We start from the raw sequence: 14,300 nt of genomic DNA on the forward strand, positions 1-14,300 counted from the left end.
CTGTTCTTGGAGTATAGCTGGTGCAGCGGTTGCTACCAGCTATCTCTTCTGTTCTGTCTCCTGGGATCGTGCTAGCTACTTTTCGCTAGTGCTGTGGATCCTATCTCTCGTTTGTCCCTGTTTTCGTGTGTCTGTCTTGTCCGCTACGCTTGCTGGAGGCTCGGTGAGGTAACCGTTAAGCAAGCGCTCGCGTCCTCTGTTTCATGTTTGTCTGTTAATGGTTAGTTAGGCGTGCTTGTCTCTATTGTGCTTATCACGTGGAGATCGCGCATAACCGCGTGCACTGTTGCGAATGAGTGCGGTGTTCGCGGTTAGCTAGCGTTCGTTATTTTCCGTATCTCCTTATTGTATTATTTGCTGTGCCTTTGCTACCCTCGTATTCTATTCTGATCTGCCTTGTGTCACGTCTGGCGATCGCACCTCTCGCGATCGTGTTCCTATTTCGTATCTGCTGTTGCGCGGTCGCGGGGTGGCGACTGGATTGGCGCACACACATACAACCTGTCCCTTTGCTCAATCTCATTCGCCTCTCTTGCGATTGCGTTCTGCGCTTCGTACAATTCCTGTCTGGCACTTGTGGAGGTACAGAGGATTGGTTCCTCTGCCATCCCCAGCGCCATCTGCCGACAGGAATTTCCCTCTACAGGTGCGTAGCACCTTTTGCTGGGTGCCTGCAAATATACGCTTGTGGAGGATTTCCGCCGTGTCAGCGCACGCGTTGTGCGCTGATCACGGAGAAAGTTCCACAATCGTTACAGAATGACCAGCCTAACCCAAAACCCCAGTGTAGACGGAATTTCCGATTTGTACAATTTTGTCGAATATGGCTCTTGTACCTTTAAGAGCTTTAAAAAACTTGAACCTGAATCAGCAGACGAATTTTTGTCTGAGTGTACGAAACTGTTAGCGAACCCTGAATTCCAATGCACCCCAGTGTCTACCTGGGCCCCCCAAATGGTTTACATTTTGTTGGGGGGCGAAATGTCAATGTGGGGTTATGATGTGTTAGATCATACCACCCTGAGTCAAAGACCCCTGGAATTCTTGGCCTTTTTAATTCACAATTGGCTGAGATTACCTCAATTACCATACCCCCTTAATGAGTTGTTGTCAGCAGCTCAATCAGCTGTTCCATCTACTCTTTCATCCATAAAGCAGCCATCCAAAGCCTCTAAGTCTAAACGTAAAAGATCTAGGAAGGCTTCCCAGCGGAAAGATCCGTTACCCATGGCAACCACAGATAGAGAGGTTATTTCTGTCAAGTCTGAAATGGGCAAAACCATGCAGTATGATAATGATGTTTATAATGCATCTGCTGATCAGTTTCCAGGTTTTTTGCCCCAATCCAAAGCTTATGTGGATCCTGCTATAGGTAGGATCGCACACTACATTAAAGCAGTTAAAAAATCTGTTCTTGTTCCTGAACTCCACCCCTATGGAGATTATCTGGATACTGGCCTGTTTGAACCCCCATTTGCTTACTGGGATGTTGAGGCCTTGCTGGAGGAATTCGATTTTGATTGGAAAGCCTTTTGCGATTTTTACATCGCAAAAAGCGAAGATGTCTTGAATGCTTGTCTTGATTCTATGTACCTTCTGATTGATTCCGATGAATGTGACAAGGATGATGTGGATCTGGTGATCTATGTATGGCAAACGATTCTGGATGAGTTGCACACACACCAACCAATTGATTCCAATAAAGAGACATCGTTGTCGGATGATTGTTCCTGCCTTTCTGGGGTAAAGCATGAGAGTCTTGACTTTGTGCAATCTGAAATGAATGAGTGTGCCGCTGTGGTTGATTCCTGTGCGAATCCTGAAGGATTCTCTCCTGACAGTGTGCAGTTTGAATCTGTGCGATCTGATGCCTGTCTCTCGGATGTTCCTGTAGATTGTGATCGGCATGAGTCTGCCGGTTTTCTCAAGGATGTGTGGGATCCTTTGTCATTTAGTAACAGATCTTTGAGATCTTCCGTCTGTGACCCTGCTATGGGGAAAAGTTCTCGACTATGCAGCGTCAAAAGTAAAATTAATATGCCTAATAAAGTTTGTCCTGTTGATGTCACTATTTCTTCTGCAGATGAGTCTCTGTCTCACCCTGTTCACACCTGTAAGGGCAGGTTGCCTGGGGACAGTTGCTCCAGTGTTTCGGTCCTAGATGCCTTGCAGTCTGCTCCGCAGATCGCGGAGGTTTGCGCTATAGAAGCGTCAGTTTCACAACCTAAAGTGAATTTTGATTCGCAGGTTTTGCGTTCTGATACCTCAGATTCGACATTGTTAGCCGAATCTAAGAGTGAGACAGCGCTTCGGTTTTGGGAATCTGATGCTGAACCCTCTTTGCCTTATTCAGAGATGCTTTCTCTGAACTTGCCCTGTACCATGAATAAAAACATGTTTTCCTTTCACACTGACGTTTGTGAGCCCCTTTCTTGCTCTGAGGGAAGTTTTGACTCTCCACCCTGTACTCTGGATGAGTCAATATTGCCTTGTACAATATCTCCTGCCCTGCCCCTAGAGGCTCGTCTAGGTATTGCTGCTATTTTTACCTGTTTTTCTGCAGTTTTGGAGTTGCAAGCTAGTTTGACTGCTACGCAGAATTCAGGGTGCAGTAAGATTGAAGTTAGGAAGTCAGTGTGTGTTTCAATAAATATACCTGTACATTCCCCTCATGATGATGTGATCCAGTCTCAGTTTGTGGTGGAATCTTCCCTGGGACATCTGCCCTGTTCACAAAATAAAGTTTCAGTTTTGCCCTGTAACATGGATAGTACAGAATCCTTCTTAGAAAACTTGAAAAATGATGTTCTGGAGGTCTCCGAGTTCCTCCCAAAGGGTGCAGAACTTGTAGGAGATGTCTCCTGCCCCCCAGGTCCTTCTGAGGTGTTGCCACTTCAGTAGGCATTGCTGCCTTGCTGACTACTTTTGCAGCTCTTGTGGAGCTTCATTCATGTGTAGTCAATGATGATATTACAGTTACAGAAAGTTCTGAATTTGAGTCCGAGTCTTCTTTTGAAAGACCAGTGCTTGTGACCACTACTCGTGATGATTTTCTGCCCGGTACTGGTTTTGGTCTTGTCGTGTTGGACTCTGAGGTTGGCAGTTCCCCGACATGTCCTGAGGTTTCTTCTGTACTAGTGTACCCCGATGTGCTCTGTGACCCAGAAAGCCCAAGTGTGCCTCAGTTACCAGCGTACTCAGATGCTTCCTCAGTGGAGACATGTTCCGATATTGCCTGCCTGCTTGCATGCCCAGAAGTGGTCCCTGAAAGTTCTGATCTTGATGGGTGTCCTGCTAGTTTTGAGTCTGGAATGATCATAGGTTCCATAGGGGTTCTTGGTGGTTCTCCATGTGAGCCTGGTGAGCGTTCTGGCTTCTTGGGATCTCTGCGGAGCTTCAAGGCGTTCTGGGAGATTCCGGGAAAGGTTTTGCTTGGTGCCCTGAATACGATCAGCAATGGCTTTGGTGTTGTAAGGGACACTTCGAACAGGTATTGCGGCAGGTTTGGTATTCTTGGACGCTCCTTGGAAGGTGGTGGGTATTGTCTGGAGGGTGTCGATGGCTTCTTCTCTGGTGTCCACAGTCCTGATGGGTGTTACGCTGAGACTTGTAGTGCTGATGGGCATGTTTCGGTGGCTTCTGCTTCCGATGAGGTCGGTTTCGGATGGACTGACTCTGGAATTGGGCCTTGTCGGGCTGCCCCGACCTTCATGAGTCTTCAGTTAGAGTTTTGTGATGATACCAGTTTTGAGGGATGTCTGGAATCCATCCCTAGAGGGGGGGGGGGGGGGTACTGTGATGATCCGCTCAGCTGGCTGCACAGGCAGACAGCTGTTTGTCCATTCCTCTAGTCTGTGGGCTGCAGGTCTCTGGAACAGAGACCTGTCTTTCCATTGCAAGTTTCTGGTCTGTTCTCTTGCTGGGGAATTTGCATACATTCGTTATGCAAATCCCCTACCTGCCTTCTTTGATGACTGGCACTATAAGAGCTTTATGTTTCCCAGAAGGCTTTGCTGGTCATTTCCTTTCCATGGTCTGTTCCTGATGGACACTGCTGGAGTGTCAGCCATTGCTATCTAGTATAGTTAATTCCTGGGGGTTGCTTTAGGCTCCCCTTCTAGCCCAGTCAGGTTGTATTATCTGTATTGCCTGTTCTGTCTTGTCTTGCCTGTTGCCATTGTCCTGTCCCAATGGTGGTCGACAGGAAATGGTTCTGATCTCTGTTCTTGGAGTATAGCTGGTGCAGCGGTTGCTACCAGCTATCTCTTCTGTTCTGTCTCCTGGGATCGCGCTAGCTACTTTTCGCTAGCGCTGGGGATCCTTCTGTTCTGTCTTCTGGGATCGCGCCAGCTACTTTTCGCTAGCGCTGGGGATCCTTCTGTTCCGTCTTCTGGGATCGCACCAGCTACTTTTCGCTAGCGCTGGGGATCCTTCTGTTCCGTCTTCTGGGATCGCGCCAGCTACTTTTCGCTAGCGCTGGGGATCCTTCTGTTCTGTCTTCTGGGATCGCGCTAGCTACTTTTCGCTAGTGCTGGGGATCCTTCTGTTCTGCTACTCTGTACCTGGATCACGCTAGCCACTTTTCGCTAGTGCTGTGAATCCTATCTCTCGTTTGTCCCTGTTTTCGTGTGTCTGTCTTGTCCGCTACGCTTGCTGGAGGCTCGGTGAGGTAACCGTTAAGCAAGCGCTCGCGTCCTCTGTTTCATGTTTGTCTGTTAATGGTTAGTTAGGCGTGCTTGTCTCTATTGTGCTTATCACGTGGAGATCGCGCATAACCGCGTGCACTGTTGCGAATGAGTGCGGTGTTCGCGGTTAGCAAGCGTTCGTTATTTTCCGTATCTCCTTATTGTATTATTTGATGTGCCTTTGCTACCCTCGTATTCTATTCTGATCCTACTTGTGTCACGTCTGGCGATCGCACCTCTCGCGATCGCGTTCCTATTTCGTATCTGCTGTTGTGTGTGCGCGGTCGCGGGGTGGCGACTGGATTGGCGCACACACATACAGCCTGTCCCTTTGCTCAATCTCATTCGCAATCGCCTCTCTTGCGATTGCGTTCTGCGCTTCGTACAATTCCTGTCTGGCACTTGTGGAGGTACAGAGGATTGGTTCCTCTGCACTCCCCAGCGCCATCTGCCGACAGTAATTTCCCTCTACAGGTGCGTAGCACCTTTTGCTGGGTGCCTGCAAATATACGCTTGTGGAGGATTTCCGCCATGTCAGCGCACGCGTTGTGCGCTGATCACGGAGAAAGTTCCACAATCGTTACAGTTACTAAGATTGCATGTAAATCAATCATTTATTCATGTAAATCAATCATTCATTCATCAAATACTTCAATGAGAGGTTCAAATATTGCAAAGAAGGCTTCAGTGCACCAAAGAAAGTCCAGCAAGTGCCAGACCCTTCTCCTAAAGATATCTCATAGGGGTGGCAATTCTTAGAAGAACTCATGGAGAAGCATGTGATCAGTTTTATCAGCTCACAAGATTTGTAAGCTTCTGATTTGCTGTGATAACTTCCTGGTTTAACACATGGTTATAACCAGCAAATCAGAGCCTTACAAATCAATCAGCTGATCAAACTGAACACATGCTTCTCCACGAGTTATCCTAAGCATTGCCATCCCTAATGACTCAACTGCAAGCTAAGGGTGCCACCAATGCAGAGCTTTCTCAGGATTGGCAACAGGCAGGTATGAGTGCATCTGCACTGCTTTTTTAAAACGCATGCATTTTTCAAAAGTTTTTTTAAATGCGTTTGAGGCATTTAAACACACTAAAATGGCTTAAAACGCATTTTGCTCTTGAAAAACCTATGCGTTGTTATAACACAGCAGTGGGCTTATGGGCTCAGGCCCTGAGGCAAAGACTTTGGAAGGATGGCCTATTGTTAAAACCTTTGGGAGTTTATACAAAAAAAAAAAAAAAAAACAAGAAAAATAGGAAAGGGAAAGCTAACCTAATGAGCCTTCTTTCTCCTCTCCCGATGCCCTCTTCGCAGCGGCAGCTCCTCCGTTCAAATCCGCCGCCGTGGAGGACTTTGGAAGTCTTCAGGAGCCGAGTCCTCCCGAAGACAAGCGGCTCGAGCATGCGCAGTATGGTGCAGCCCATCTTCAGGAGCACTCGGGCTCCCGAAGACTTCCGAAGCCTCCCTTCCGCGGCGGAGACAACAGCATTTGACCAAATTAGTCGAATGCTACTTAGGGGGGAGCCAGTGCTGTAACAGGAACCAGTAGAGGAGAGGGAAGGCTGATGTAGGACCCAGAGCCTTCCCTCTCCTTTAGGTAAGTATCTGGCTTTTTTTTTCTGGAAGCAAGCACTTGCTTCCAGGAAGTATAGGGAGGACGGGAAACTTTTTTTTTTTTCTTCAGAAAGACTGCGGCTTCTCAAAGAAGCCATCGGTCTTTCTACCGTTACTTAGACCAATGAATGGGAGCCATGTTCCCATTCATTGATCTCTGGGCTAACGGGCAGCGACACAGGAGCAGGATCGCACGCAGCACCGTAACAGCCTTTTGGACATAGTAGAAACGTCCAAAAGGCTAAAGTAGTTAAGTACCCCTTTAAGGTTGGGCATGGGGGGGGGGGGGGAATGGGGGAGGGAGGGTTAAGGTTAGCTGTGTGTGGCGGGGTGGTGGTTAAGGTTAGCCTTGGGGGGTAGGTAGGTTAAGGTTAGCCGTAGGGGATTAGGGCTGGTTCACATGGAAGTTTTGCTGTCATTAAACGCAGAGTTTTAAAAGTAACGTTTTAGGGATCTACTGCTGTCCCATGCAAGTGAATGGGAGCATTTAGTACAAGCTTTTGCAGGCTTTCATGAAAGCCTGGCAGTTGATCTGGTCTCGTCTCAAAAGCAACATGCAGCTTCTATAAGGCGTCTGAAAGCCAGCAAATGCCACTAAAAAAAAACAATGAAAGCCCATAAAAGCTATGCTTCCTGCAAAAGCCACCAAAAGCCCAGAAAACTAAACGCTCTCCTGAAAGCCACTGAAAGCCTTCGAAAGACATTAAAAGCTTAGCAAACACTGGTATTCCTGGTAGTACTGGGAAGCCAAATTTCCGGCCACCCTTTTTTGACATGCATCTCCTAGGTTCTCAACATGTGGCATGCATACCCCTATTCTACTCCTGACGGGTGCAGGCCCAGGGGGTAATTGGGCTTAAATAAAGTTAAAAAGCTTTATAATTTAGGAAATTTATAAATAATACATAATCAAATCTGACTGTATAGTTTATGATCACCAGCAGCAGCAGCAGGGTTACCTGACTCCACGGGAGGGCTGGGCGTCCTTGCTGAATGTGAGGGTGACCCGCTTGAGCTGGCACACGTACCTCCCCACCCCATTCTGCAGCACACTCTGCAAGAAGCGGCTGGGGGACCCTCGAGCTGTCATAACTACCGAACTTCACCACTATCTTCCCCTGACCAGCTCCAGGGTGACCCCGAACAGGACCCGGAAGACGTAAAACTGCTGTGCCATCACACCGCTGCCATCTTTACTGAGGGCAGATAACCCTTTACACAACACTAGCTATTTAGCTAAGAGACAGCTATAAGAGTTACACTATGAATATAATATGACAGCAGGCAGTGCGCGTAAATGTCGCTATCATCACTACAAGCTGAATTTACAAACTAGTATATCGGCATGGTTGCACTGCTGTGTAACTGTTTACGTTCCGGGGTGAAGTGCAGAGCGCCGATGAGTTTTGTAGGACGTGTCATGGCGGCGCCCAGGCAGGACATGTGCCTCGTTGTCCGATCTTGATCGGTATCGCAGTTAGTAGAGGGTGATGGTGTGAGCCTGGTGGATGAAGATGATGCTGTCATCCAGACTGATGAGATGTGTGCTCTACAGACTGCCTGCAGCCCGGCGATCAGAGCATCAGATCTTCTGTGCAAGGGAGAAAGTCAAGCTGAAATGTTTTGCTGTCTGGAAAAGTTCGCAGGCTTCTATTGGGGTTTCTAGCAGAACGTTTAAGAAAATGTTAACGGTTCTGGATGGCTCCATTATGCCAGCATCTGGCACAGAAATCAAACAGTACCTCCGGGCCAATAGTATCTCCTTTCATGATGGCTACAGCTGCTTTCTTATCCCCAGCCCCTTTACTCCCAACAAGGACAACAGCCTTTTCATTGACAAGACCACAGGTCGCTTTCTCTGCAAAGAAACATTATTGGAAGGTTCTTGGGAGAACTTCAAGGACGTTATGGAACTGCACATCAAAAAGGGTGGCTCCTTTCTCAGTCCAGATAAGATAGCCAGCTACTTGGAGGGCAGTGATGCTGAGAACAGGGAAAGACTACTAAATGATATGGAGCTCTCTAGGATCTGGAAAAGAGCTGTTTGGTTTCATGACCTGGAAGAAGAGGATGCTAGGCTCATTAAAGCGATGTTTAGCATCTCTAATATCAACAACACTACACTGAACAAGTTTGGAGTAAAGTGTTTCCAACCCACCAAGAGTCTGGTGTTTCCCTGGTTTAGTCCAAGGGATTCTACTTTGAAAGGTCTAAAGCTGCTTTCTGCTGTGTGTCGGGGGGACGTTGTGAATTATATTGAGACTACTTACCCCCAGCCTTCAGGTTACCAAAATTTATTTGGCCTACCTGTACTGGGCAAGAAAGAAACAGAAGTTGTGATAACCAGCAGGGAAGTAGATAGCTTAGCCGTGTATCAGGAAACTGGTGCTACCACAATATCTCTACCTCGAGGAATAAGCTGTTTGCCTCCTGCTCTCTTACCATATCTTGAACAGTTTAAACGGATTATTCTGTGGCTTGGTGATGATCTGCGTGCCTGGGAAGCATCCAAATCGTTTTCTAAAAAGCTAAATGTCAAGAGGTGCTCAATGATCCAACCAGGAGATCAGCAGCCCAGCCCTATGCGAGCACTTAACCTTGGAATGAATTTAAGTAAAATGCTGAAAAAGCCTCTCCCAGCCAGCCACAAGTCAATCATCTCATTCCAACATCTTAGGGATGAGGTGTTTGGACAGTTGGAAAACGTAGAGCAAATCGCTGGAATCAAGTGGTCCAGATTCCCTGAATTAAATAAGCTTCTAAAGGGGCACAGGAAAGGGGAATTGACAGTGTTTACAGGTAAAATATAGTGGCTTACGAGTTGGGAGTGGTCTATGGAGGGATTTCTTACCTTAATTACATTATATTTTTGCTCTTTTGGAATTTAAACCAGTAACACAGAAAAGGTGAAAAGAGGAAAACAGGTGAAAAAGCTTTGTGAATCATGCCCATTATAGGCTATTAGCAGTCTCCACATTTTAAAGATAACATATTGGCCCCTATTCAATTAACTTTTCTCCTGAGTTTTCTCTCAGGAGATTTTTTCACACCTTATCAATATAACACCTGTAAAGCTTTCACATTAAATAAAATACACAAAATTAGTTTATTCCTTGTTTACTGCATCATGAGTACTTTTTAATTGCTAAGTGCTGAAGAGTTGTTATGTAGAGATAAAAAATTACCTAATGGGTGATAACTCTGGAGAAAAGATGGCACTAGTTTAGGGGACCCAGCTGGAAACCTTGTAGGAAACCGTTCTCCAATCGCACCACCCTGTTTGGCACAAAGCGTTGTAATTGGCCGAATGGTGTGGGCGTAGTTTACTACAGCCTTTCTGAAAACCTAGTAGTTCGGGAGGGTGCTGTCCACCCAATCACTTTAGCAAAATTTTCCTGTGAAGTTTACTGCTGGGTCCCCTAAAGTAGAGACTGGGGCTGCTTTGCTGTTGAGCCCTGGCCCTCGATAACAAGAACCTCAGTTTTGTCAGCATTAAGTTTTAGCCAATTATTATTCATCCACTCCTGAAGCTCAGCTAAGCATGCGTTTATTTGTGGAGTAGGGTCTGTGACGCCAGGTTTGAATGACAAATATAGCTGGGTGTCATCAGCATAGCAATGATATGTCAGGCCATGTTTTTGTATGATTTTTCCAAGTGGCAGCATGTATATGGTGAAAAGTAAAGGGGATAATATTGCGCCATGAGGTACACCGTATTTTAGTGGTACAGGGTTGGAGAGGAAGGGCCCTAAGGCTACTCTTTGTGTTCTGCCAGCCAGGAAGGAGTTGAACCACCGGAGAACAATGCCATCTATGCCACTGTACTCTTGTAGCCTGTTGATCAAGATTTCATGATCGACTGTGTCAAAAGCCGCTGAGAGGTCGAGCAAAATCAGGATGGAACATTGACCCTTGTCTCTTGCAATGAGCAGATCATTGCAAATCTGGGTGAGGGCTGTTTCACAGCTGTGATATTTCCTGAAGCCAGATTGAAGAGGGTCAAGGATGTTGTTTCTGGAGAGCCTGGCTTCAAGTTGGAGGTAGACAGCCTTTTCAATAACTTTTCCCAGAAAGGGGAGGTTTGAGACAGGTCTTTAGCTGTTAAGAGCATCTGGATCTAAGGATGGTTTCTTGAGTAGAGGCCTGACGATTGCTTCTTTCAGAGTAGAGGGAAACCACCCTTCTTGTAAGGAACCGTTGACTATTTTGTGGAATGCTGGTGTAAATAGTTCAGGGCATTTCAACATGAACTTAGTGGGGCCAGGGTCCAGATCGCAGGTAGTGTGGCGAAGGTTTGAGAGGATATCCAAGATGTCTTTTTTCAGTGATTACCTTAAAATCAGACCATGGTGGTAGGCTATTTTTACACCTGTTATATGGCTCTGCATGGGTTTCTGGGGCTGTGAATTGAATGGCAGATCGTAGGGAGGAGACTTTGTCTGAGAAGAAGTGGACACATTTCTCGCACAGTTCCTGTGAAGGTCTAATGCTGGATTTCCTGCAAGATGGATTGCAGAGACTGCCAACCGTGCGGAAGAGTTGGGCAGGTCTGTTGGCTGCATTTGCAATTTCGTGAGACAGGAGTAAGGACTTCTTTTTGTTAATCATCGTTAGATATTTTTTCAGGTGAGCAATTAGGGAGAGTTTGTCATCTGGGGACTGATGTTTGCGCCACCTTCATTCCAGTCAGCGTCCCTGTTTCTTTAGTTCCTTTATAGAGTTGTCAAACCAGCGAGCGTGATGTAATGGTGCGGAACGTTTAACCTTTAAGGGAGCTATGGCGTCAAAAGCGGCTGAGACATCGTGGTTATAGTTAAGGACCATGGATTCAAGGCCTAAGTTGTGATCTGTCAGTCCGCCTAGATTGAGGCTGTTCTGAAGGTGTTGGGGTGTCAAACCTTTCAAGGAACGATATTTTATTAGTTCTTTCACTTGGTGTTTTGTAGCCGGTGCTGTAAAGGAGAAGTGGACAGTGTGGTGGTCTGATCAAACTACTGGATCAATTTCCACATTGGATATTAGGAGTTCTGAATGAAAAATGAGGTCCAAAGTGTGTCCTTTTTTGTGGGTAGGGAGGTTGACGGCTTGAGAGAAGCCCAGTTCATTCATGGAGAGAAGTAGCTCAGTTCCTAATTGGGAAGAGTGTGTATCGACCCATGCGTTAAAGTCTCCCAGAATTATCCACCTAGGGTGTTTCAGTGTTATGCAAGATACAAGTTCTGCTATTTCCTTGAGAAAAGCTGAGCCAGCATCAGGGGTCGGTAGACAAGCAGTATGTTTATTTTTGTCTCAGCTGAGAGCTGGGCTGCCAGACATTCAAAGGAGTGGGTGGGGGCTACAGCAAGGGGTTTAATATTCAAACTGGATTTGAAGCACAGAGCTAATCCTCCTCACTTGCGGTTTTGTCTTTCGCAGTGTAAAACTGAGTAATTGTCTGGTACCGCAGCCGCGAGAGTGGGTCCTGAGTTCTGATCCAACCATGTCTCTGTAATTAAAGCTAGATCTGAAGCCTCTATTAGATCGTGAATAACTGCTGTTTTGTTGTTTATGGATCTGGCATTGCAGAGTACTGCTTTAATGTTGTTTGCCTTAACTTTGAGGCCTGTGTTCCTAGCTCCTTGCTGGGGGTTGTAATCAGGAGTGTGGCAGCTATCTCTGTTATTTGGGTCCCTTACTGGTACAGCTGATTTGCAGATATGTGATTGCTTTGGCTTTGAGTTATGGGTGCCTGCACGTCTTCCCCCGCCTTGTTTTCTTGAGAATCCCAAGGGATTTTAGAGGGGTAATCAAAGCAGAATCTAAAGCCTCATCTACACGGTTAGATGAGGCTGCGATCCAGCGGCTCGATTAGCCGTCGGATCGCCTCTTCCGCGTGCCCCGCATTCGATTCCCCGCCGGCGCCGCTTATCTTCCGCTCGATTCCCTGCCATTGTCCCCTCGCGGGGAGCGAGCAGGGAATCGGCGGTGCGGAGATCCGTCCTGTCAGATCTTATCAATCGAGCCGCATCAGCGGCTCGATTGATAAGGAGCATCGCGGCCGCATCTACTCGTGTAGATGCAGCTTAAGAGTTTCTTGGGAACGGAGGTTGCAATATAGATAAGCATCTCAGCTGAGTATTTTAGTGGTGACATTTGGACAGCTGATAGACATCCTGCTGAGATCAAAGGGAAGGGGTCTTTTGCAAGCTGTACTTCTCAGAAAAAAGGAGATGCTCAAGTTTTGAAAACAATTTAAAACAGTTCCTTGTTTCAATTTAAAAAGTTTGGAATAAATGTAGAAAGAAGGATAGTCATATAACATAGAAAGCTCACAAGGTGTTTTTTTTGCCATTCCCGTTACTTACAGAAAGGATCAGGAGCTGAGGGTTGAAGAATTTCAAAATTTGAGGTCAGCTCCTAGCAGGCTAGGCATTTTCAGTCGAAGTCCAATTTTAATCCAGTTTAAATCTCAGCCATCCAAAGTGATCCATAGAGGTGATGAATAGGATTCCTCTGTATTTTGGGTCCTGTCCGTGCCCAAATGTATTTAAATAGTCAAATTTCTGAGACAAGATGTGGAGCAGCTTGAGAGAGCTGCAGCCCAGCTTGGGCGCGCTCAGGACACCTTGCCCAAAGACTCCTTACTGTTTTACATACTGACTTGAGCCAGGTTTCATACTCTGGTCAAGGCTTCAAATCATACACCAAAGGCCTTGCCCAAAGTTCTTGGCTCAAGTCAGTACGTAAAATCGACTGCGGCATAAGTTTTTAGCACTTTTCCATACTATCCAAAACAAAATAAAAAAAATTGAGAAAATGGCCTTAGTTTCATTTGTACTCAACAGTTATGTTTCCTGGATAGCGTACTAGTAAGGAAGATAAATGTTGAGTACAAATGAAATGAAAGGCCATTTTCTTGTTTTGGTTTTTTTTTATTTTGATTTGGATAATATGGAAAAGTGGTAAAAACTTGTTTGATTTTCTGCCTCAGTCTGCTTCCCCACTAGAGTTATTTTAACTCACTTCCTGTCCCTGCGATTTCCACTCACTTCCTGTCCCTGCAATTTCCACTCACTTCCGGTCCCCGCGCTTTCCATAGAATTGGTGTTGTTGGGAACAGAAAGGTATGCACAGGAGTTGTTCCTCACTCTACAAAAAGAAAGCCTTTTATTTGTTGTCAGGGCTGTTCCTGTTGAAGGTATTGATCCATTTCCTTTATTGTTTTCTGAGTGTAGCTGAATTGGTGTGGAAGCTGATTAGCCCATAGATTTCTAAGGCTCAAATTTGCTTTTTATCACCATGTCTTTAAAGGGAATGTCCAAGCAAAATAAAAAAAATGAGTTTCACTTACCTGGGGCTTCTACCAGCCCCATGCAGCCATCCTGTGCCCTTATTGTCACTCACTGCTGCTCCAGTCCCCCGCTGGCAGCTTGCCAACCTCGGAGGTCGGCGGGACGCATTGCGTACATTTTTACGCATTCCTGCTAGTGCAGGAACATTAACATATACATTTTTACGCGTTACTGGTTCAATGCGTAAAAATGTACGCATTAAACCAGTAACGCGTAAAAATGTATGCGTTAATGTACCTGCACTAGCGGGAATGTGTAAAAATTTACGCAATGCGTCCCGCCGACCTCCGAGGTCGGCAAGCTGCCAGCGGGGGACTGGAGCAGCAGTGAGTGACTACGAGGCCACAGGATGGCTGCATGGGGCTGGTAGAAGCCCCAGGTAAGTGAAACTCATTTTTTTATTTTGCTTGAACCTTCCCTTTAAAGGGAGTCTGAAGTGAGAGGAATACGGAGGCTGCCATGTTCATTCTCTAATAAATAATGCCAGCTGCCTGACTTCTGTCCTAAAGCATGCTGACAGTGGAGTCAGACTAGAGTACAAACATCTGATCTGCATGCTCATTCTGGGCCGGTGACTTAAAATCTAGAGGCAGGATTTTAAGTCACCGGCCCAGAATGAGCATGCAGATCAGATGCTTGTACTCTGGTGTGACTCCACTGTCAGCA

At 46.3% G+C, this 14,300-nt stretch overlaps 2 protein-coding genes across 2 annotated transcripts in view; one reads left to right on the forward strand and one right to left on the reverse strand.

Annotated features, from left to right (window-relative positions):
* MRPL43 (mitochondrial ribosomal protein L43) overlaps positions 1 to 7,478 on the reverse strand; it is a 28,021-nt gene extending 20,543 nt beyond the window's left edge. The window contains exon 1 of the mRNA XM_068255291.1: positions 7,263 to 7,478. Within this exon, the coding sequence (XP_068111392.1) occupies positions 7,263 to 7,393 (131 nt within the window). The 5' untranslated portion in view covers positions 7,394 to 7,478. The remainder of the gene's footprint in view (positions 1 to 7,262) is intronic.
* TWNK (twinkle mtDNA helicase) overlaps positions 7,277 to 14,300 on the forward strand; it is a 40,684-nt gene continuing 33,660 nt past the window's right edge. The window contains exon 1 of the mRNA XM_068255290.1: positions 7,277 to 9,102. Coding sequence (XP_068111391.1) covers positions 7,812 to 9,102 — 1,291 coding nt within the window. The 5' untranslated portion in view covers positions 7,277 to 7,811. The remainder of the gene's footprint in view (positions 9,103 to 14,300) is intronic.

This window comes from Hyperolius riggenbachi, chromosome 10, assembly GCF_040937935.1.
Source record: "Hyperolius riggenbachi isolate aHypRig1 chromosome 10, aHypRig1.pri, whole genome shotgun sequence".
In the NCBI taxonomy this organism is placed as follows: Eukaryota; Metazoa; Chordata; class Amphibia; order Anura; family Hyperoliidae; genus Hyperolius; species Hyperolius riggenbachi.